Source organism: Camellia sinensis, chromosome 7, assembly GCF_055761805.1.
Source record: "Camellia sinensis isolate YWXY chromosome 7, ASM5576180v1, whole genome shotgun sequence".
Classification (NCBI taxonomy): Eukaryota; Viridiplantae; Streptophyta; class Magnoliopsida; order Ericales; family Theaceae; genus Camellia; species Camellia sinensis.
Genome location: NC_138967.1, coordinates 175401483 through 175427882, shown reverse-complemented (window position 1 = coordinate 175427882; position 26400 = coordinate 175401483). Strand labels below are relative to the sequence as shown.

General features: G+C 35.5%; 1 protein-coding gene across 1 annotated transcript; it reads right to left on the bottom strand.

Annotated features, from left to right (window-relative positions):
- Positions 1-23861: 23861 nt before the first annotated feature.
- LOC145796302 (uncharacterized) lies at positions 23862-24893 on the bottom strand. Its single transcript, XM_082881387.1, has one exon. It carries the CDS (start codon positions 24891-24893, stop codon positions 23862-23864), a length of 1032 nt encoding a protein of 343 aa, XP_082737513.1.
- Between the last annotated feature and the right edge of the window lie 1507 nt (positions 24894-26400).

Below are 26400 nucleotides of genomic sequence, written 5' to 3'. Positions count from 1 at the left end.
TTGACACTATAATTTATTACAAGACACGTATAAAGATTTTCACAGCTTTTCTTTAATAAAGTAGGATAAGAGATATCTACTTTATTAAAGTAGCGATTGAAGGAAAATCTTTATTACTGACAGACTCACAAAATATCTACAAAAATCTTTTTTGTCTTTTCTTGGCGTGTATTTTTCTGATATCTGAGGAGAATCTCTATCTTCTATGGATTTTGTTTTCTTTTGACGGAGAGCCAATTATTGATACTGACCCATGGAGTGATGCTTGTAGGCGGATTCTTGTAAGATTGAAAGAGTCACGTAGTGATACTACAAGATTATATGAGTCTTGTAATGATACCAAATTTATAAAATTTAGATGTACATATTAAAAGTTATTTGTACTTTATAACATATAATAAAAAATACAAAAGGATATTTTTTTTGGGGTGAATAGATACAAAAGGATATAATTGGTATATAAATTTAAAAGCAAAAGGACTTAAGGACAAAATTAATATTTAAAAAATATGAATAGTGTTAAAAAGATCATCCTTCATTTTTTATACTCCCTTTGTATTTGAATGATGAAACATCCATCCTCTTAAATTGAGAAGGATGCAGAGGATGGGTTGGAGCTGAAAATAGAGAGAGGATGCTTTAAATTTGAAAATATAGAGCATGTTTGGAGATGTTCTCAGGCGGTGCAAAATAGCGTCAAATTTGTTAAAATTGTATCAATTTATATTAATTTATATTGTAAATTTTTTAAAAATTGTACCAATATCTGTATTAATTTATACCGTATTATTTATTCATTGTGGAATAATTTTTAAAATATAAATTAAGGTAAATTACAAATACACCTTCTGAGATTTGTTTAAAATATAAATTGCTCCTTATGGTTTGAAAAATTACAAATATTTTCTTGCCAATTTTTTTATTTAATAGAATTAATTAAAAAATTAAAATTTTTAACTATTCATCTATACAATAATAAAATTATCTGAATTATTAATTGAAATAAAATTTTAACATTATTAAAAACTATTAATTAATTTTGTGATTTATTAATAAAAGGACCTATTTGTTATGAAATTAAAAATATTACGGAGCATAATATAATTTTTAAAACTATAGGAGTAATTTGTAATTTAAGTAAATTTCAAAAGATACCCTTTATTTTTAAAATTACTCCCTTCTACTCCACTATAATTAATATATATATATATATTTTTTTTAATAAAATATCAAATTAAAAATAGATAAGAAAAATTTTAAATATAAAATTTGTTACAGATTAATAATTATATATATAAAAATATTATATAAAATTAATTTATATTATATATATAATATATAATATTATATAATATTATATAAATTAATATTATATATTATATAAATACTTAATAATTAACTAAGAATATTCTTTAATATATCAATTCACTCTAAACCACTGCCATTAAAATTATAATTTTATTCTTAAATTATCTGAATCGTAAAGCACACCCTATTTTTGATGATTGATGATTGATGATTGATGATTTGAAAAGAGGAAAGAAATTTTTTGACAAATTACATTGAAAGTCCTTAAGGTTTTTGAGTAACACATTAATACCTCTGTTGTTCTATCATTTACCCTCCCTCCCTCAGGTTTATAGCCAGCCAAGGTATAATTTTTTCCCTCCATTTGTCAAGGGTGCTGTCAGCTAATGGAGTTTGGTAATATCGCTGATTAAAAATTTTTAAATGTCAATTTTACTTTTTATCTATATTTTTTTTCTCATATATGATATTGCAAAACCTTAGCTCCTATAGGTGAATTATCCAATTTAGGCCTTGTTTGGCATATACTAAAAAGGTCAAAAAGTCACTATCTATTTAAGTCATATCATCTTATTTAAGTCACATTACCTCTCTATCACATCACTTCAAACCCAACCCATATTCAATTCATATTTCATAAAAAATCAAAAAGTACACTTATTTAAAACATCCCAAACCACCCCTTAGTTCTGTTAAAGAAAATTTGATGTATAATGAGATTAACTTGGCCTCATAATAGTAATTAAAACCTCAAGGAGTATTTTAATACAATGAAATTGTCAGTTAAATATTTTAATATAGCCTATGTCGTCGATACTAATTTAATTAAGGATGTCTTATATTTTGTTAAGTTTTTGTCAATTTTTTAGTATTATTAAGATAAGAAAGAATGCAATTCAACCAGTCCATGAGTTTGCAATAACTTATTTTAATGTATCTAACTTTTCATCTTTAAAAAAAAAATAAAACAAATAAACAAACAAACAAACAAAACAAAAACGCACATGCATTCAATGAGCTATTGTGCTTATATATAGACAAATGTCAAATATATTTTCTCTTCTCTCTTGATTAATAATGCTTCTTTTTTCAGCTTCTATCTCTTTTGTACATTGCATTGTGTCTCTTTGTACAAAACATGATTCATTGGGTTTGATTTTAATTTTCTGTATTTAATTTTTTGAAAATTGAGTTATTTATTTTTTTGTATATTTTTGTTTTTAGTAAATATTTTTAAAATTTTAAGTAATTTATTTATTTTTACTTTTTTAGATACTTAGATGTATTTAAAAAATAAAATATTTACAATTTTTTTTTAAAAAAAAATCAATAAATACACAAGAATATGAAAATGTACTAAATTTTTGTACTTTTTTTTAATTTTTGATATTTAGTGAATTTTTTAAAGTTTCTTTATATATAAATATTATATTTTTTGAGTGTATTTATATTAGATGTATCTAAAAATAAAAATAAAAAATTACTTAAAATATTAAAAAAATTTGGTGAAAACAAAAAAATACAAAAAAAAAAATCAATTTCCTAACAAGTGAATCCTAAAAAATAAAACCAAACAATCTGATTGCTTTCTTAATCTTTCTACCTATTTTTCTCTTATGCTTTTGTGGTTGTTTAATAGCAAAGAGAGGGTTTTAGTGATGGAGAGGTTAAAAATATATGTAACTTTTCATCGAAAAATAAATTATAAAATTTTTAATTTTGATTTATATCAGCACAACAGAAAAATGAAAATATAATTGAAAACAAAATTATAATTGGACATATTTATTGTCTGTATTAACTTAACAAGATATTAATTATTACCATGTCTCCATCTCGTAACTAGTTAGTAATAATGTCATGATGTATGTTTTGAATATTTTAATACAATGAAGTTGTCATTTGAATCTTTTTATGTAGCCTATTTTGTCAATACTAATTTAGGCCAAGTTTGGGTAGTTTAAAAAAAATCAAAAATTCAAAAAGTTACTCAAAAAGTTAAAAAGTTATCATTATTCACCAAAAGTCAATAATTACGGCTGCACAATTCCCAATTCTAATTTTCCCCTACAAACTAATTTTTTTAATTTTTTATTACACATTTTTTCATAAAAAGTCAAAAAATTAACTCAAACATTCATATTTTCAACCTCAACTTTTTAGTCTAAAAAGACAAAAAGTACACTTATTTACGACACCCTAAGCAACCCCTAAGGATGTCCTATATTTTCTTAAGTTTTTGTCAACTTTTTAGTATTATTAAGATATGAAGGAATGTAATTCAACTAGCCCATAAACTGGCAATTGGTATAACTCATTTTAATATTTAATGGTATCTATCTTTTCATCTTAAAATAAATAGAAAATAAATAAAAAAAGATACCAATCATCTTTGAGAGGGTAATTTATGAATAAATTAGACCAAGCTAAGGAAGAGGCTTCTTTGGAAGTTGGGCCGCCCGTCGGACCGAGATAGGAGCTGCTGTGGCTCGGTCTAAAAACTAACAAGCTTGGGCTGAGGTGTTTGGGCTTCACAAGTTGGACCTCATCCTTGTTAGCTCGGTCAGATATTGATGCAGTTAGCTCGGTCTAAACAGCCAAAACCGAGGTACAAGTGAACAAGAGCCGAGCTAGGTGTTGCATATAAAGGCACTGGATTGAGTATGACAAAGGGCTAGTGTTAGCTCGATCATACTGTTATTCAACCGTGGTAAAACTATCTCACTTGGTTAAAGCAGTGTGGAGAGTGTTAAAGGATAAGCTTTATCTTTCAGAAGTGTGATTCTTAGGAGGACTCTACATTGCAGAATAAGAGTCCTACCAGGATTATGTCAGGTAAAATCTATAAAAGCTCATGACAGGACCTATGTAGAGGTATCCCAATTTTGACTCTCGAACACACAAAGTTATTTGTCTATTGTCTATTTTGCTGACTTAGGCATCAGAGAGGTATCCAGCACACACCCGCCGGCTAGCTCACATTTGTGTTTTCAAGGAGTAAAGCGACGACATTTGGAGGAGCTCGAACTTGATCAACAGAATTATACAAGAAGATTATTTTGCACTCGTACAATTGGCATCGTCTGTGGGAATTACAGAAAAAACAAAACCTTTTGATCGAGTTTTTCTCTCCAGCTGAAACCCATGGCGCACTATGAAGATTTGCCGCAATCTGTTATCGATGGACAAACCCCGGAGAGGGGTGGGAGGCGCGAAGGTTTGCCTTCTATCCCTCTTACACCAGACGTCATCTAGGCACACAGAGTTGCCTAGGTCGGCGAACTTACAGACGGTACTCAAAGAGAGGGCCCAATGGAAGGAAGACACCAGGGCTCGCAACCCTCGCAGAGTTTTAACATTACAGCGATTGGCCCCTAGGACACACGGGAGTATCGAGGTAGAGATGCCAATGCCTCGCCTTGCTTCTGAACCAGCGGACAAGGTATTAGCAAGGTTACAGAGCTCGCCGTTCGTTCCGGCAATAGAAAACGCGCCACTACCGTCAGGTTTCCACCAGCCTAAATTTACTACTTACGAGGGGAAGACGGACCCTTACATGCACTTAAGCCACTTTCGCTAGGTTATGGCAGTATACCGGCGAAACGAGGCCCTAATGTGCATCATGTTCCCATCTAGCCTTGGCGACCCAGGTCTAACATGGTTTGAAAGGCTACCAGAAGGCAACATTGCCTCATGGGCACAATTGGCAGAGGTGTTCGTAACTAGATTCAGAACGAACACAAAGACACCAGTAGAGATTGATCAGCTACTCTCCATTGACATGGGCGACAAGGAAACATTGAGATCCTACAACAATTGATATTGGGAGACTTTCAACCAGATAGGAGATTGCCCCACAAATCTCACCATCACACAATACAAAAGGAGTCTACCAGTCGGAAACAAGTTGAGGGACTCAATTACTATGATGCCACCCCTCACGATGGAGGCCCTGATGAAGAGGGTGCACCAACATATCCATGTAGAGGAAGACAACGCTCGTGCTAAAGCAAAATCTGGCTCGACGGTTATGCCGGACAAAAAGGCTACATCAAAAGTGAACACGGAAGAATAACCAAATAGGAATGGGCGAGGCAGGCGAGCCAATAGGGAGGACCCAGAAAAAAAGGAAGTTGAGAGTCCCCACTGCCATCACCGCTGTATTCAACAAACCCATCTATCGAATTCTCAGTGAGATAAAGAATGAACCCTTCGTTCAGCGGCCAACCAAATTGGGAGAAGCACAAAGGGGCTACGACGAGAGGTCCCGCTGTACCTTCCATGATGAGAAGGGGCACTTAACTGAAAACTGCACTCCCCTGAGGCAACATCTGGAAGAGTTGGTAGCTGCTGGTCACTTGGAACAGTACATAGAAGGGGGAACACAGCCAGCCCCCCAGGACCTCAACAGACCGAACGGAATGCCGGTCGATGGACCACCCCAAGGCATAATCAACATTATTCATGGGATCATCGAACCTGAGCGGGTATGTGAACTCAGGGGGATGATAAAGAAGACAGAACACTTGAAAGAGGTGTTAAGTGCACAGCCTACCATCAAAAATGGCAGAACAGAAGCTACGAATGTCATATCCTTCTCAGACAAGGATCTAGCAAGGCCACATTACCGTCACAATGACGCACTGGTGGTGACCTTACGCGTTAAGAACTTTGACATCAAGCGGATTCTCATTGACCAAGGAAACTCATGTGAGATAATGTATTACAAAACCTTCAAACAATTGAAACTGGAGGACAAAGACTTGGCACCTGCAACCTCTCCCCTTGTCGGCTTCAACTCAATACCAGAATGGCCAGTGGGCAAGATAATCCTCCCAGTCAAAGATGGAACCATGACAAAAACAAGTGGAATTCTAGGTATTAAAGGTCCCGTCCACTTACAACATAATCCTAAGGAGAACATGACTGCACGCCATGCGATCGGTAGCGTCAACCTACCATCAAGCATTGAGGTTCCCCAACGAAGCTAGAGTAATTGAAGAGGTCTTGGGAGACCAAATTATGTCAAAACAGTGCTTCGTCACAGTAAATGGCAGCCGGACTGCACAAGGGTATGTACAGATGGTGGAAGAGCTAGAGAGCAATGAACTGTTTGCGGATGTGGGCAAGGCAACTGAACAAAAGGCAGTGGAAGACTTAGTAGAGGTAAGGATAGATGAACAGAACATAGAAAATTTCTTTTTGCTCGGCTCATCTTGTCTTTGTCCAGCTTTGAGAGGAGAGAGGTCATGGAATTCTTAACCTCTAACATCGAAGTGTTTGCCTGGACACTATATGGTATGCCTGGCATTGACCCAAACTTTATCTATCACCAACTGAATGTCCACCCAACTGCCAGGCCAATTATACAGCGAACTCGCAGATCAGCACTCCACCACGCCGAGATAGTGGTGGAGGAAGTGGGAAACTTGCTGGATGCAGGAGCCATCAGAGAAGTGCACTATCCCAGGTGGATATCCAATACTGTAGTAGTCCCAAAAAAGAATGGAAAATGGCGTGTTTGCGTGGACTACAAAACAGTCAACAAGGCATGCCCCAAGGATAGCTTTCCCTTACCAATGATAGACCAACTGGTAGACCTAACGGCAGGATATAATCGACTTAGCTTCCTTGATGCGTATAGAGGTTACCATCAGATCGCTATATATGAGCCAGACCAGAATGTCACATCTTTTACAATGCTTAGAGGATTGTATTTAGGGCTGTTCAAAAATCCGTTCAAACCGGTAATCCGGACCGAACCAGACCGAATCATACGGTTTGGTTCGATTCTATTAAGAATTGGTTCGGTTTCGGATTAAGAAATATGAGAACCGTAAAAACGGTTCGGTTAATGGATTTTATGAAAAAACCGTGGTTCGAACCGAACCGAACCGAATTTTAAAAGATATATATATTATGATAGTATAGATATGTAGTATTAAGTAATGCCTTAATATTATTAGTTTTTATCATGAGTTAAATGTAATTAGTTTGAGTAATTATTTTGCTAATATTAACAATTTATTCTTGTAAATAGAAATTTTTGGAACCGTAAACCAAACCGAAACCGAACCGTTTTTTCGGTTTGGTTCTGATCCGGTTTTACAAGTGTAACGGTCTGGTCTGGTTCTCAAAATCACAGAATCGTTAGGATCGGTTCGGTTCTTGGATTTTCTCAAAACCGAACCAATCCGGACCGTGTACACCCCTAATTGTATTGTTACAAGGTCATGCCCTTTGGCCTAAAAAATGCAGGGGCCACATTCTAACGGATGGTCACAAAAATGTTTGAACTATTGTTAAGTAGAACAATGGAGGCTTACATAGACGACATGGTGGTCAAAAGCAAGGATGAGAAGGACCACCTCAGAGACCTAAATGAGATGTTCAAAATTCTGAAGAAGAACAAGTTACGTCTAAATGCGTCCAAGTGTGCATTCAGCGTAGGATCAGGTAAATTCCTAGGTTTCTTGGTAACCAACCGAGGTATAGAAGCAGACCCTTCTCAAATCAAAGCAATCCAGGACCTTGAGAGGCCTAACACGGTCAAAGAAGTGCAACATCTCACTGGCCTAGCAGCCGCGCTCAACCGGTTCATAAATTGGGCATCAGACAAATGTCGGCCATTCCTCCAAGCCTTGAAGGCCAAGGTTGAGTGGGATGAAGAATGCGACCGCGTCCTAGAAAGCTTGAAAGAGTACATGTTTTCTCCACCGTTGTTAGTAACCCCAGTACTTGGAGAAGAGCTCTTTTTGTACTTAGCAGTTTCACAGCACGCAGTCAGCGCAGTGTTGGTCAGAACGGAAGGAATCCAACACCTGCCTATCTTCTACGTTAGCAAGACCTTGCTGGGCGCAGAAACCAGGTACCTACCATTGGAAAAGCTGGCCTTAGCTTTGATGATGGCCTCATGGAAGTTATCGCATTACTTCCACGCCCACACCATAATCGTCCTCACAGCTTTTCCCTTAAAAGCTTTGTTTGAGAGGGCAGACTTTTCTGGACGAATCTTGAAGTGGGTGGTGGAATTGGGACAGTTCGATATCAAGTTACAACCTAGAACCGCAATAAAAGCCCAAGCTCTGGCAGACTTTGTGGCTGAGTTTATACCAGGAAGTCATCACATCTGCCCAGTTAACTTAACTGATACAACCGAAATGGGGATGGAAAGTGCCGCAGGAATTGCGCAGCCCCTAAAACTAGATGCCTAGCCACATCCCAAGCCATACGAGACTGAAGACAAGAAGCAAGGGGCAAACCATGCTATACCCAACAAGGACTCATCAACAAGTCAAGATTTAGGGCAGTCAGATAGTGAAGAGCAAACCTTAACAGCGGGCATGGACTTGGAAGAAAACATTATCAAAACACATGACCCAAGACATCATCTGACCCATCTACTTGCTGTAAACTATTTGTTGGAGAGATGTGGAAGCTCTTCGTGGACAGAGCATCCAATAGGCACGGTGCAGGGCTTGGCATAGTCCTCATCTCACCAGATGGTCTAATAGTAGAACAAGCAGTCAACATTGGCTTCCTAGCATCAAACAACGAGGTGGAGTATGAAGTACTACTAGCAGGCCTAAAATCAGCACTCTTCATGAAGGCCACCGAGGTAATGGTTTACAGTGACTCCCAGTTGGTAATAAACCAGATTTCAAGCGACTATGAGGCGAAAGATGAAAGGATGGCTAAGTACCAAGAGTTAGTCAGAAAGGAGGTCATGAAGTTCGAAGTAGTGCGAATAGAACAGATCGACCGAGAAGAAAACAGCAGAGCAGACGAATTGGCAGGTTTTGCCTCAATGGCAGACACATCCATCCTATATCCATTACTGATCGACTTCTTACCCAGACCAAGTATTGAAGAACCCGAAATAACTGAAGTATGTTGTACCGAACTAGGCCCTTCATGGATGGATCCCATTATTGTGTTATTAAAAGACGGCATCCTACCTGAAAAGAAGAAAGAGGCCAACAAAATAAGAGCAAAGTCATAGCGATTTTGGCTCTCTTCATCATTGGCGTTATACAAAAAATCTTCACTGGACCTTACTTGAAATGTGTCCATCCTAACAAGGTCGAGGCGTTTTTGTTTGAGATACATGAAGGCGTGTACGGAAGCCACAAGGGGGAAGATCATTGGCTTATAGAGCAATCTCACAAGGATATTGGTGGCCATACATACAAGCAAATTCTGAGAAAGTATGTCAAGAAGTGCAAAAAATGTCAAAAGTTCGCACACCAAATACATCAACCAGCCAGAGAGCTTCTGCCATTAACTAGCCCATGGCCCTTTGCAATGTGGGGCTTGGACATAGTGAGACCACTTCCAACAGCACCCATCAACAGAAAGTTTTTTCTCGTAGCAACAGATTACTTCACGAAATGGGTGGGAGCTGAAGCACTCGCATCAATAAAAGAGAAAGATGTAAAGAAGTTCGTCTGGCAGAATATCATAACCCGATTCGGCATACCAAAGGCTCTAATATCCGACAATGGCACTTAGTTCGATGGAAAGATCTTCAGGGGCTTTTGCAAAGAATACATGATAGAATTCTACAACTCTACACCAGCATACCCTCAAGCGAATGGCCAGTCAAAAATATCAAATAAAGTCGTCTTGGATGGTCTGAAGAAAAGGTTGGAGAGAGCAAAAGGCAAGTGGGCTGAGGAGCTTCCTCATATTTTATGGGCTTACCGTACCATACCTCGGCGGTCTACTGGAGAGACGCCTTTTCCTTGGCTTATGGCATGGAGGCAGTAATCCCACTAGAGATAGGCCTCCCTACTATTAGAAGTGAAAATTTCGACCCAAACTTAAATGGTGAAGCCATAACCTTGGAACTCGACCTTGTGGAAGAAAGAAGGGAAAGAGCATTGGTTCACGTTGCCTCATACCAGCAAGAGTTATACAAAAAATATAACAAGACAGTACATCTAAGGCAATTCAAGGTTAGAGATTGGATACTACACAAAGTGATGGGTAACACCTTGGTACTCGGAGATGGCAAGTTAGGACCTAACTGGTAAGGGCCATACAAAGTGGTTGGTTTAGTAGGCAAAAGGGCATATCACTTGGAGGATGGAGACAACAAGGCTATTCTCAGGCTATGGAACACTGCTAATCTCAAGCTATTTTGTTTTTAGTTTTTATTTACAGTATTTGTAATTTTTATTCTTTCAAATAAAACAAGTAGTCTTTTTTAGCACAATTATTTCTACTGTAATAGCCGTTCTTAGTCATTACCAGCAAGGGGTAATCTAGGAGTTTGGCAGGAATAACCAAACATTGAGCTCTCTTCAGCCGAGATCAGGATCTAGGCTGAAGAGATTGGCCGGAATAACCAACACTTAGCTCTCTTCAGCCGAGATCAGACTCTAGGCTGAAGAAGTTGGTAGGTATGACCAACACTTAGCTCTCTTCAGCCGAGATCAGGATCTAGGCTGAAAAGGTTGGCATGTATGACTAACACTTAGCTCTCTTCAGCCGAGATCAGGATTTAGGCTGAAGAGGTTGGCAGGTATGACCAACACTTAGCTCTCTTCTGCCGAGATCATGATCTAGATTGAAGAGGTTGGCAGGTATGACCAACACTTAGCTCTCTTCAGCCGAGATCAGGATCTAGGCTAAAGAGGTTGGCTGGAATAACCAACACTTAGTTCTCTTTAGCCGAGATAAGGATCTCGGCTGAATAACCAACACTTAGTTCTCTTTAGCCGAGATAAAGATCTCGGCTGGAGTAAGTTGGCAGGTATAACCAACACAACAAACAATTTACAAAGCTCTTAATTCGAGATGGTTATCTCGGCCAAAAAAGAAGACAAATTACAAGACAAAACATAATCGAACAAAAAGATGAAGAAATTGAAGATTTCATTCCAAAGTGCATTACAAAAGGTGGGGCTATAGCCCGGTTACAAACTTTATTGATAACAGAAAAAAAGAGAAAAAGAACAATCAAGAGAAAAGATCTTCCAAATCGGTGTCCAAATCAACTCGGGTTTCACCCAAAGGTAGCTCGGTTGTGGAAAGCGCCCCTTGGTTGAGCTCGGTCGAAAGCACCACGGTAGTCACAACAGGCAAAGGTGGGCTGGAGTCCACTGGAGTGGGAGAGATAGACTGGCGACCGAGCTGAGTGTTGTTTTCAGGAGCAGGGACCTCATCCTCCTACCCTTCTTGAAGGAAATTTTATTGGACTGTGTTAGCATAGTTTGCCATATAGGTTAGAATGAAGTGGAGAGGAGGGTTCTGGAAAACCTCGATTTCTTCACCATAACCGAGCTTTGTTACAGTGCCTTCCATCCGCATTTGAAGAATATGTCTTTTGCAACTTCACATTGTAGGATATAAGTGGCCTCACCTTCCTTGTAGCCCCTGTCTTCAGCATCCTCTATTTTCTTGTTTAGTTTGGCGATCTCGGCGTCTTTCTTTTTCTCGAGGTTGGCCAGCTTGCGCAGATAACGGTCTTTCCGCTCGGGCAGAGCCCTCTGTTTGTTTGCCTCTGCCGAGTTGACTAGCTCGGTAAGACAGACTACTTTAGATTTGAGCCTGGTCATTTTTTCCTTTGCTTCTTTCAGCTCGGATGTTTTAGTATTGACGTCTGCCACAGCCAACCGAGCTGTCTTACGCAGCTCCAGCATGCGCTTATGAGTAACGTGGTTCTTTTGCATGGCCTATAGAAGGGAAAAGAGATCAGGACAAAAACCGAGCAAACTGTTGCAAAAAATGGAAATGGATAAACAAATAGAGTTAAGCACTTACCAACACCATCGACTTAGTAGCCGAGCGGATGGCCTTGAGCTCGGTAAGATGGTCGTGGTGTTCCATGTCGGGTGGCAGACATACGCTCTTGGCCAAGTTGAAAGCAAGCGTGTGGTCTTTATCAGCCACCATTGAGTTTGTGTTCATGATGGCTCGGTTCTTGTAGGTTATTTTTGGAACCCACTCTGAGGAGCTAGCCCGGTCAGAACGCGCGGGTTCTGGGCTCGGCTGCGTGGGTAGAGGGAGCACTGTGTCATCTTCATCAATGAGGTGTTGTGGCTCGATTGATGAAGTGCGAGCACGCTTGCTCGGCCGGGATGACGACGCTCGGGCCGTTGGAAGGGCCATTACTACCTCGTTTGTTTGGTTGGCTTGTGGTACCTCGGTTTGAGCTTGGCCGGCCTGAGTTGTTTCGGTAATTAAAGCTTTGACAGCTCGACACTTGGCCATTTCTTATTCTTCGGTTAATGGGATGAGGTTTATTTGGGGTAAAGTTGGATCTGGTTCTAGTGACAGTTCAAGAAGGAAATCAGTGACCTTGGTCTTCCTCCTTCCACTATAGGTGTATGTCGGTTTAAAGTTGAGTAGCTCAGTCCAACCCCAGTGACGGTACTGAAGTGCGGCGCGTAGGGCGTCCTGATTAGTGTATTGGTATTGGGACTTTAATTGGTTCAAGTCTGCACAGAAGAAAAGTGAACGGTTAGCACGGTTGGAAATTATTTCATGCAAGACAAAAAGCGAACCGAGGTATCTTTACCAGCAGTTCCCTTATTCCAATTTATGTTATAGCCCGGTATTTGGGCTTCCTGGTCTTCAAAATTTCCAGAGACCTAGAAGAAGTCATCATCGTTTAGGTCTTTGTCCGGTGTATCTTTTATTATTTTCTTTTGGCCTCTTCTTATTCTTAAATAATACACACAACCGTCATCATTTTGGTCGAGTGAGTATTGGTAGAATAGCTCGGCCAATCCGAGGTTGAGACAGAGCTGACGGTTTAGCTCGACTATTCCCATTATTATTCGATAAGAGTTAGTACTGAGTTGTGTGGGGCAGAGTCTTGTCTGCCGAAGAAATTCACAAATAAGGGGCTGCACGGGAAATCGAAGGTCGGCTTCAACGATCGATACCACGGTGAAAGGGATGAAGCCCGATTTTTCCCAAGAAGTGGTATCTAGTTCGGCTAAAGAGAGATGAACATCGTCAGGGATGTTGTAGTCCTTGCGGAACTCGGCAATAGCCCCGGGTGAGTTTACTAAAAATCAGTATTTCCCCATAATTAGCGTAAGGCTGTGAATAAATTAAGCCTAGCTCGGGGTGACTGGGGCTTTGGTTGGTTTGGTTTAGCAGAGCTGCCTAGGGGCAAGGTGCAAAGGCGTGCCTGGCCAGCATAGTCAAGTCTGCAAAGTGGAAATAACAAGTGTTATGCCCAGATCACTGGACCGGGCTAAAAAAGAAGAAAAATAAACGCAAAAAACCCTAGTTCGGCTAGAGAGGTTGCAGCCCATTTTTAGTTCGGTTTTGGCTAGGTCGGAGAGTTGGATTGGCCCCAAGTTATAGCTTGGTCATTGGGTAAGCTTTCTAGTTCGGTCGTGTGCACACCTAATACAAACAGGTTCCTAGTTCGGTCGTGGTGTTATTTTGGATCAAAGGGATTTCATAACGGATTGATTGTGATATCCAGATAAAGTGTGATTAAGAAGTCTGGGTGTGTGGGTTTTGAAGATTTGTGTTAAAACTACAAGAATGTGTTTAAGAAAACATGTGTATATATTGTTATACTATACGTGCTCATGAAATGAACAAAGAAAAAAGGAAGAGGTTAAGCCACTTACCACTTCAGATTGAAGGGACGAAGATCGAGGCAGTGAAACAGTACTAGCAGAAACACGAGCTTGGCAGGTGCTAGGGTTGCAAAAATGGAGGCTCAAAGGGCAAAAGAAAGAAAATGAATAGTAGAGTGACTAATTTAAAAAATAGAGTTTTCGTATAAAGCGTGAATTTGGGTGGAACTGTTCAAATTGTGCGAGGTACGAAGGCGGCTATAACAGCTGTATTCGGCCAATGAGGGCTCGCCACGTGTCCAAGAGAATAGAAAGCGATTCAGATATGCAGTGACTGAAAAGACGTTTTTTGACCGGGCAAATTAGTAGCCCGATAACAATTTAGCTCTGTTGAAGGCTAACTTTTAGCTCGGCTGGTAACAAGTAATCCCAGATTATGCTGCGCAGATGGAATTAAGGGGCAATTAAGAGGGTAATTTATGAATAAATTGGGCCGAGCTAAGGAAGAGGTTTCTTTGGAAGTTGGGCCGCACGTCGAACCAAGATAGGAGTTGCTGTGGCTTGGTCTAAAAACTAACGAGCTTGGGCCGAGGTGTTTGGGCTTCACAAGTTGGACCTCGCCCTTGTTAGCTCGGTCTAAACAGACAAAACCGAGGTACAAGTGAATAAGAGCCGAGCTAGGTGTTGCATATAAAGGCACTAGATTGAGTATAACAAAGGGCTAGTGTTAGCTCGGTCATACTGTTATTCAACCGTGGTAAAACCATCTCACTTGGTTAAAGCAGTGAGAAGGGTGTTAAAGGATAAGCTTTATCTTTTAGAAGTGTGATTCCTAAGAGGACTCTACATTGCAAAATAAGAGTCCTACTAGGATTATGTCAGGTAAAATCTACAAAAGCTCATGACAAGACCTATGTAGAGGTATCACAATTTTGACTCTCGAACACACAGAACTATTTGTTTATTGTTTATTGTCTATTGTCTATTTTGCTGACTTAGGCATCGGAGAGGTATCTGGCACACACCCGCCGACTAGCTCACGTTTGTGTTTTCAGGGAGTAAAGTGACGACGTTTGGAGAAGCTCGAACTTGATCAACAGGATTATACGAGAAGATTATTCTGCGCTCGTACAATCTTATAGTAAATTTACTTGCATTTGTGTTTATATATAGACAAATGTCATATATATTTTCTCTTCTCTTTTGATTAATAATGCTTCTTTTTTCAACTTCTGTCTCTTTTGTATATTGCATTGTCTCTCTTTATAAAAAACACGATTCATTGTGTTTGATTTCAATTTTTTGAAAATTAAATTATTTATTTATTTATTTTATTTATTTTTAGTGAATATTTTTAAAATTTTAAGAATTTTTTTTATTATTTTAGATATACCTTATTTAGATGTATCTAAAAAGTAAAATATTTATAAAAAAAAAATTTAAAAAATTAATAAATACATAATAATATAAAAATGTACTAAATTTTCGTATTTTTTATATTGTTGGTATTTAGTGAATTTTTTTCAAGATTTTTTTTTTTTACAAATATTATACTTTTTAAGTGTATTTATGTTAGGTACGTTTAAAAATTAAAAAAAATATATTTAAAATATTAAAAAAATTCAATGAAAATAAAAAAACAAGAAAAATTAAAGAAAAAAATCAATTTCCTAACAAGTGAATCTTGAAAAATTAAACCAAACAAGTTGACTGCTTTCTCTATCTTTCAACCTATTTTTCTCTTATGCTTTTGTGGTTGTTTAATGGCAAAGTGAGGGTTTTAGTGATAGAGAGGTAGCCCCGAGGACGGATCAAGGATTTGAGGATTTGAGTTTTGAGAGGGTAAAAATAAATGTAATTTTTCATCGAAAAAAAATTTATTAAATTATTAAATTTTGATTTATATAAGCACACAAAAAAAATGAATAATTTTACTATTAATCGGATACTTTTTGTCAATATAATTGAAAAAAAAAATATATAATTGGATATATTTATTGTTTGCATTAACTTAACAAGATATTAATTATTAGGATAAATTACAAGCGCACCCCCTGAGGTTTGTTTAAAGTACAAATTGCCCTCTGTGGTTTGAAAAATTACAAATACCTCATTGTTAGTATTTTTTATTTAACAGAATTAACTAAAAAAATGAAATTTATAATTGCTCTCCAATACAATAATAAAATTACCTAATTATTAATTAAAACATAGTTCTGATACCATTAAAAATTATTAATTGACTTGGTGATTTATTAATAAAATGGACGCTTTATTATGAAATTAAAAACATCAGGAGTGGAATGTAATTTCTAAAATCACAGGGGCGATTCGTATTTTAATCAAATCTCAAGAGTGTATTTGTAATTTATCCTAATTATTACTAAGTCTCCATCATGTAAAGTTAACTATTTTAAAAATATTGTAATCGCCCCTTTTTATAATATATATAAAAATATCTACAATAAACTCGATATAAAAATCTTAATTAATATATTTCTCAATAAATATGATCAAGTAACTTAGTACAAAATCATCTTCTATCTTATTACACAACTTAGTTTTGAAAAAAAAAAAATTAATTGAAAATGTATGTTTTTGTTAATATAATGATAATCCGTTTCAATAAGCGATATTAAATTTTATTAACTTATTTTAACAATGTCATGTTGACATAAACAATATTTTTATTTCCAGACAATATTCATATTTCTAGAAAATGAACAAACAAAGATGAATGCAAAATAAGGTGCATAAGCAAATTAAAATATGATTTATAAATAACAAAAAAATATAAATGATATATGAACAAAAAATAAGAATAATAACAAATAAAAAAATACAAGTAACTTTAAATAATATAGAAATATAACAAATAATACAGATAACAAATAGAATATATCAATATTTGACAAAACTCAATTTAGAAACTATTTTTAAAATTTTGCAATGTAAATAATTTGGAATGTACGAACTACTGAAATTTTACAGTGTGAAGTGTTCTAATTTAGAATTATCTTACTAATTACTAATATAATATACTCAATTTAGAAAATACATGCACTGTATTTACTATATTTGCAAGCTTTATTTTTTAAAAATTTTTAAAAATTAAAAAAAAATATTTTTTATTTTAAATATTTTATTTTATTTAAAAAAAATTGAATATTTTTTTATGTAATTTTTTTAAAATTTTTTTGGATCACCTATATATATATATATATGTAAATCATAACAAATTATTTAGCTAATAAATTAAAAAAAAATATTTTTTTTTTCAAAAAATATTTTAAAATATATTTTTTCAAAAAAATCGAAAAATAATTTTGCAGAACAAAATAAAAAAATATTTTTTTTGAATTTTTTTAATAGAAAAGAGTTTTAAAATGAATTTTGAAAAAGTTTAGTTTTGAATTTTAAAAGGAGTAGAATTCAATTTTAAAAACTTTGTTTGATTATGAGTTTTGAAATGAATTTTAATTATTATTTTTTATTCAAATCAGGATTTGAGTTGAAAACCAAAGGCTACCAAGATTTCGATTGAGAGCAAAATGGTAAAGTAAGTATTAACAGTGGCATAAAGGGTGAGGAAGAAGTGACCAGAGGATAAGGAAAATGGCTGGAAATTGAGCAAACAATTTGACAAGATGAATGGTGTAAAGATGGGCAAATGACTAGATGGGAATCAAATAGGACACGGGTGGTGGGAAAGAATTGGGAAAGGGTTGTGAAAAAAGGTAGGGGAATGATTGTAAACATTGAATAATAGTGGTAAAGTTTACAAGAAAAATGAAAATATAGAAAAACGTGCGTTGAGTTCACCCTTTTTGTATTTTTTAATTTTAATGTAGTTGAAATTTATATTTGAATAAATTACACTAAAATCTTTTGAGGTTTATTTTTAATATAAATATTTTCTCACGTTCTAAAAATTACGTCTTCCTTCGTATGGTTTAAATTTTCATTACAATTTAATCATTTTGTTAATCAATTGCTAAGTCAACTAACAAAAAAAAAATTAATATAAAAAATTAATTTTTTTAAATGATTATTTTTTTCCTTATTTGTCATATATTTCTCACTTGATCTTCTCTCTCTCTCTCTCACAAAACAAACCAAACCCACAACAACATCTCTACCATCAACCCTCTACCGCGGAACCCACAACAAACCAAACCCACCCACAACCTCTCCACCATCAACCCTCTACCTCTAAAGCCACGATCATCCACCTTGCTCTACTTTCATTGTCACCATCACCCACCCTCCATTGAGATCAACATAAACTCTACAACAAAATTCATTATTTAATGTTCACACCAAAATATTTTTTTAAAAAAACATTCTTAGATGAGTAAAGAAAATCTGTAGGGAATTACGAAAATTCATTTAATACATATATTATTATACTACTAAACATTTAGCTAATGCTATGGTACACAAGCTTTTGTGATACTAATTATTACAAATATTATAATTAGATCATTTTTAGTCAAAACTAAAAAAAATAGTTATAACCAAACACCACATAAGGTATAATCAAATGAGTCCAAATCGTTTCCTTGGATCTTCTCTACTTGACTCCTTACTTGGTGGGCCATTGGGCCCAATTTCGATAATTCAAACCGTTCACATTTTAGGATTTGTCAAGTATATAATACTTGTAAAAAGTCAAGTCGATCGGATATAAAAAACCATGTGTTCGGATCATCGAACTAAAAATCATTTTATAAAAAAAATAAAACTGTTTATTAATTTTTTGATAAGTTTGATGATTCGAACACATAGTTTTCGAAATTCGATTAACTTAATTTTTTTACAGGTATGATATATTCGACAAAACCTAAAATATGAATGGTTCGAATTATTGAAATTGGGCCCAAAAGTGGGCCTGATGGCCCACCAAGTAGGAGCCAAGTAGAAAAGATCCAAGGAGAGGATCTGGACTCTAATCAAATACCTTTTGAATCATAAACAAAATAATATTATAATCAATAGTTATAACTAACACCATAATATGTCATAATTAAAGGTAGAGGGATATGGAAAACAAGGATAAAATAGGCATTTTAAAAAATTAATTGCTTATATTAGGTTTTTCCGTTTGTTGATTTAACAGTTAACTAACGAAAAAAATTAAATTGTAATGTAAGTTTAAACCTTAAGAAGAGGGATGCAATTTCCAGAATGTGAGGGGGGTACTTAGAGCATCCACAATGGAGCTGTTAACCCTATACTAGTGTCAGATGTTAAATTTTGGCCAGCCAAGTTCCATTTTGCTCATACAATGAAGCTACTAAGTTGTTCATTAGTGGTCAAAATTAATATCAGATATTAAATAGTGTGTTAACTACAGCCAGCGTTTTAGCTAGCAAGGGAGAGAGAGGCAAGTACCATGGGGTCGTCTGCCAGATGTCCGGTTCATTGTCCCCCCAGACGTCGGGCCCTTCAAGAAAAAAAAATTGCATAGTTTTTTTTGGGCGACCGAATGATTTTATGGCTGGCCGGCTATTACCAAGCAAATGTGTTAACTGACAGAAAGAGAGAGAGGCATTGACAGTGCAGTGGGCCTTCAATTATTTTATATTTTATTTATTATTTATATATATATATATTCTTAACACGCACCTTAATACATCCGTTGTATCACCATTCACTTACTATTCACTCAGTAAATCAACAAACTCTTAACACATATTTTTTGGTTTCACTTTTATTACTTTTTGTCATATAACACATTTTAACACACATTTTTAACACTTCCATTATGGATGCTCTTATATTAAAGACAAATCTCAAAGGGTGTCAGTGTAATTTACCCTTTATTTCCCTACCCATATATCAATATGTTGAATAAATATTTTATATCACTAGCCAATAATAAACTTATATATGATAACTAAATTGCTCTTTCAATAAATAACTATCTTGTCATATATATATATATATATATAGATATCTTAATAGTTAGTACACATAATGTGTGTGTAATTCAAATAAATAAAAGAAAAACAAATTATTTAGTATATGTTGTACATCACTTAAGTGGTAAGAATTTTATTTATCAAATATTAGGTTTTAGGTTTAATGTTTGAATACCATTTGCCCCCTTTATCTAACTAGGAGAGAAGAAATTTCAGGACATCAAATGAATTGTTCATTTTATATATAATAATAATAATAATAATAATAATAATAATAATTAGGGATGTATGTCCACCTAATAGGTGTGCTTAAAATATAAATTTTAATTTTAAATTAAAAATATATGTTAAGTGGTGAAAGTGTTAAAGCCTTCTGCCCCTCTAGTAGTTATTATTATTATTATTATTATTACTTTTTTTTAGATGGGGAAATTGACACTATTACTTTTTTCTGCTTCCCTTTTGAATGGAGAAATTGGCACTTGGCGAAAGAATGAAGCTCATGTATACCAAGTGAACTTGTTCACTTTATATGAAGTATAGAAGATAGATAGATAGATAGATTTTTTATTTTTATTTTTATTTGGGTATTTTTTAGCATAAAGGGTTGTTTGGGAAGTAGTTTTTTGAATAAGTTATTCAAAAAGTCAAACTAAATTATCACATCACTCTTTTTATTTTTTACATGTCTTTTTTAAAAAATTAAAAATTTAACTAAAACAGTTAATTTCTAAACAAACCATCAATACAAAAAGTATTACTCATACATAAAATTTATACAAAAATAAAAAATAAAAAATAAAAATCACAATAACAACGTGACAATGTCATCTTGATAAATAAATATCATCTTTTTGGTTATTTTGTTTGAGAGTGAATGGTGGGTGTTTAGGAAGTGACTTTTTTTTGTGTGGGTTTTCATGTTTTTTTGGGATAAAATTTGAGTTAAAAAATTGATATATTTTTGAATATTTTTTTAATTTTTTTGTGAAAAGATATGGAAAAAATCAAATGAATGAAAATCAATTTTTAACTTTTTTTTGTATGAGTTGAAAACTATTTTATTTTTGAGATTTTTTGTTGAATTTTTGGTTTTTAGACTAAAAGTGAGTGTTGCCAAACAATACCTAAATCATATTATTCTATATAAAAATTATGTAGGAATTTTTTATTTATATATAATTACTCATAAATATATATAACCGTGTCTAGGTAGAATTTATGTATTAGGCAAATATTAATTTTATAGGGTTAATTTCACTTTTATTTTGTATTTTTTTTTTAATTTCATTCATAAACTATCAATTTTTTCTATTTAGTCGTTAAAGTTTATAATTTCTATCCGTATGATTGAATTGTGCACAATTTTACAAATCGATTCTTATTGAAGCCTAATTTGATAAAAAAAAATGTTATATTAGAATTTGAACAATTTAAATTATACAACAAAATAATTATTTTTTTATTATTATTTTGACCAACTTACACCCCCACAATCAATTTAAAGGGTGTTTGTTTGTGTTGGAAAATGGTTTGGAAAAATCTGGGTATAAAACAGATTTTTTTCCTAACTTTGGTCTATTATTTTTAGGTGGGACTTATGCGTTGATTTTCACGGGTCAAAGTGGTAACGCGTTCTATGTCGTGTTGTAATTCACGTAATATATTTGGTTACTCAAAACCATTACCGGGTGAATGGGAAATTGAAGCCAAAGCATGCTCCATGGAAATGGAGTTTTGGTGAAAAATCCTTAAAGGTTTGAATAAGGCTTGTCCCAAATTGATTTGGTAGGAAGTTTTGAATGGGTTTATAAGGCACGAGATTGGAACTTGAGGTGGGGTACCCAAGTGTTTTAGAAAGGGAGGTTATGGGCAAAATGAGCTAGATCCATTGGACCCAAAAATCACCACAAACGCACACGGTCGCCGTCCAGTCGGGTAGGCTGGGCTAGGCCTGGGCTTGGGCGCGGGTGCGTGGTATGATGTTGGGTTGGGCTTGTCCAGCCCAATACCTATCTTTTTGGGTCAAAAACATTTGAGTTTAATTTTATTTTTTGGAAAAATAAAATCCAGAATTCAAATTAATTCCAGAAATAAATTAGTCCGGTTTTTTTTGTACACCCAAACAGGTCCCTTCCCGTTCTTATCTGTTCAAATTTTGAACCCAACTGACTTGTATCTGTTTATTCAAACTGAACAGGTATCATACATGTTCAAATAGGTTTTGCACCTGTTTAATTCAAAACTAACACCCACAATTTTGCCTATAAATAGATCAGCCTTCATTTGATTTTTACATTCAGAAAATTCGTACTTCTCCTCTGCAAATTTATTCTTCATTTTGCTGCATTTAATTTTTGTGAGAAAGAGTGTAAACACTTAGTGTATTCGTTAGGCAAACAATTTGTAGTGCTGCTATTGTTTGTAGTTGATCATTTCATCCTGGGAGATAGACGTCCATATTCTGAAAGCACCGTGGAGAGGACGAATTTGTCTTAAGGACACAGTGTCAAACACTAGACTTGATCAGAATAATATTCAATAGATTAATTAAGTAAGTTATTTATTTATTTTCTGTTTTATTATTATTTATTTAAATCAGATTTTAATTTTGTTTGGGTAACAAAATAAAATCTGTTTTTATTTATTTAATTCTATTTCTAGTTTGATTTTTGTAATCAAATATTTTTCTCTCATTTCCTTTATTTCTTTATATTCTAGTTGTTGTTTAGTATACAACAGAATTTAATCTATTTAAATACAATGAAAATCTTCCAGCAGTTTGTATGATTTAAGTTGTCCTAATTATAAGATTATCTTTTTGGCCATCAAATTAGAATATAATAATTATTAATTTGTATAATTATCTCCAACTGGACTACCTGGACAAAACTTCAGTAACTAAATAGACAAATTAAGAATTTAGATATGAACAAAAAAACTGGTAATAATTTACATAATACAGGTGAAATTAACCCTAATTTCTATATTGTGGTATTACAGTGAGTATAACCACCAGGTAGCGCAAAACATTCATAAGCATAACCAAATATGAACATGTATATCTCACTTAAAAAATTCTATTTTTCGTCTTCCGTTTTTATTTACCTCCAAATTGCTTAAATTGAAAAAACTACCAAGGTCGGCCCTGAGTTTTCAGGAGTCTAAGGCCAAACAAAAGCGGAGGCATATATTCACAAAGAAAAATAAAATCACCCTATTTCATATCATTACTGTCAATTGATACCAAAATAGATATCAAAATGTATTCATACCAAAAAAAAAAAAAAGTTACCAAAATTACGGAAACTTTATTCAATTAAAATGTATTGGATATGTATTGAATTAATTGTTATTTATTGAATATGTTGTTTATGAGTGTAGTTGCATTGTTATTTATTGAATATGTTGTGTATGAATGTGACTGAGATTGAATTAATTATTTATTCCACTAAAATTTGATAAACAAGAAAAGTAAAAAAAATTAGGGCAAATTTATTTATTTTCACTAAAATCTGATAAAGAAAGAAAAAAAAAAATTAGGGGCCCTATTTTAGGCCACTAACATTTTGTATGTGTATGTAGTGTTTCTCATTCAAGGGCCACCAACATTTTGCATATATTTTAATTTCAATTGGGCCAAACTACACTTATAAACAAATATGGACTCAACAGGACATTTTTCGATCCTTTAGATTGGTCCTAAAATAACAAAAATAATTTGGATCTGTTTATATTCGTAATATACTCTAATATTTTTCTAAATTTGGAAGCCCTATTTTGGACAAATCTTTTGGAACCTAAGGCTGAGACCTCAATGGCCTTAGCTCAGGACCAGTTCTGAAAACTACACAACGACTTTTTGGCTTTTTGGCCTTTTTGACTTTTTGTGATAGAAAAAATGTAATGATTATATGTTGATGTGATATTTTGTCTTATTAGGCTAAAAAAGTATCGTAAAAGACCCCTGACAGCGTCCTCTCTCTCCAATGTATGTGGTTCGACGCATCCGTTTGTATGGAATATCGAGCAACCGCATTGGAAATGGAATATCTTCCTGCGTTGGGTCTTCTTCTTGGCATTACGATGCCTCTTCTTGACTGGTTCTGGCGAACAATGGCTCGTTGACTGTATAGAGTTCTGCGTTTCGGTATGTCCACGCTTTGAGCCCGGCGTGTTCATGTTTTTCCAAATACTCTTTGTAGCTGGAGTCTTCTCCGGGGTTGCATAATATAATACTTGGAATCCCGCCCGTTATTTTCTTTGGGCGGGCATATTTACAATTTGAAAAAAAGTCCCGTTGCGCTCCAATAAACTCGCGCCAATGTTTCAAATATTGTGGGGCCACATCATCAATTATGTTGTAGAAAGCGTCGTTCTTGTGGTCCCTCAAGTCGATGTGGCCTGAATAATAATTATGTGGTCCCAAAGACCGGGCCCAACATGTTTTCCCAATTCTAGATGGGCCTTCAATTATAATGCTTTTGGGCCTATGCGGTCTTTGGGCTTCGTCTCTTATATTGTCTGCAACCCATTGCTGTATTGCTGCTGGAACGACCCATACTGTGTCTGTAAATGGATGAACATACGGCAATGGTGGATTAAATGAAATCCGGTCATAATTTGATGACAATTTGTCATAATTTAACCAGAAACATTTTGGGTCACCATTTCGTACCAGTGCTAGTGCTTCGTCTTTGGTGCCGGCTGCAAGTGCATCCCGATATATATTTTCTTTGTTATTCTGGTTAGCGCAGCGGCTACTCTCACGGAATTCACCCCATTCCGTGTAATCCCCATGTTTGGAGATGTATTCCAGCACATTCTGTTGGTTGTAGGCCCCCTGTACATTCGGATGGAAATGGCGACTATTTCGATCGTGGGTAACGTCGAAGAACCGTTCATTCTGCGTTTGAAAACGGTATGGAAATTGGACAAGGGCATGGAGATGTGGTTGCCCGTCTTCGTGTAATTCATGTGCAACCCTCACATAATTTGGTGGCCTGGTTGTGAACAGCTCTCTAATTTTCTCTAACAATCTCTCTTTAGGTATAGAACATCGGGCATATGTGAGGAAGATGTCCTTGTTTTGGACTCTAAAACGACGTCGCATTGATGCCATAACTCACTCTCGATGACGTCACTTACTCTCTCGGATGACGCAAGTCACTCTCTGAAAACTTTACTGGTGGAAGAGAGTTAGGGAGTGAGTTATATAGGTGCCCAAGAGCGTCCCACTAATATTACTTGGGACGCTCCCCCCGCGCCACGTGTCGTCCCCCGATTGGTGCTCCATTCTGCATTTTGTGGCGTGTTGTCGGCTAGTGTCTTCGCTCCGCGCCCAGATCTGTGGCCAGGATTAAAAATCTAAAAAGACAAGCGCCGCTCCCCGATCTGCGGCCAGGATTAAAAATCGAAAAAGGCAAGCGCAGGCGGGAAATTATATAAGCCAAAATAATTGGGGGAGTTTGAATTATTTTGCAAATGGATCGTGGAGATCTAGGCCAATTTTGGCGGTTGATTTTAAAATACAAGCCGGATCTATTACTGTTGCATTGGTCCTTGTTGGTCGTCGGCGAAAACAACGCTGAAAATTTAATCCGGCTCATCAACGCCTTACAGCGGCAAGAAGATGCTCTATTCGCCGGTCTGAAAACGGTTTCCGAAACAGAAACCCCAGCGACGACTCCAATTATGCAGACGATGGAGCAACGTGCAGATAGGTGTTCTGTCGCCGATGTCTGCTACATCACCGAGCCTGTGCGTTCTGGTTGTGGATGGTCGGATCATAAAAATAAAATGCAAATTATTATTTTGTAACTGTCTTAATCGCAATAAAATTTGGGCCTTCTCTCTAGTGTCCACTTCTTTCATAGTTTGGATGGGCCGGTTACTGATGGGCCTATCTCTAATGGGCTGATGTACCATATGTCTGGGCCTATTTTAAAATAACTAATAAACATTAAATGGGCCTCATTGTTGTAATTGGGCCGTTAGACTGTTTACCAATTACAGCCCATTTATCCAGCTTAAACCTGCTCAGAAATCGAATTTATTAAGACGCATAAATTCAATAAAACTGCATTTTTATTTAATCATAAAAATTTACATAAATATTGTCCCATCGCCAATCTTTTACATAATATGAAAGCTCGTCGAGTACAATGGTCAGTGCGAGACAATAGTTTACAGGGCTAATAATCCCAAAGCTGGATAATTTGATCGTCATCCTGCGTGCAATAATCTGGGTAAATACAGTCTCCGACAGGCTTCTGCGACCACTGAAAGTCAGCCACGTATACATTGTTGCTGTAAACGTCCGGATTCCCAATGCTTTCCAGAGGTTGTAGTTTAATAGGCATTGTATCTTGTAGACCCCCTGATTGCCCTGTCTGGAGAGGTCTATTGCTTTGACGATCCTTTAGATTGGTCCTAAAATAATCCAAATATGGACTCAACAGGACATTTTTCGATCCTTTAGATTGGTCCTAAAATAACAAAAATAATTTGGATTTGTTTATATTCGTAATATACTCTAATATTTTTCTAAATTTGGAAGCCCTATTTTGGACCAATCTTTTGGAACCTAAGGCTGAGACCTCAATGGCCTTAGCTCAGGA

What these genes read in the sequence shown, in the direction of transcription:
- LOC145796302 (XM_082881387.1), bottom strand. Translation starts at nt 24,893, where the DNA reads ATGCGACGTCGTTTTAGAGTCCAAAACAAGGACATCTTCCTCACATAT.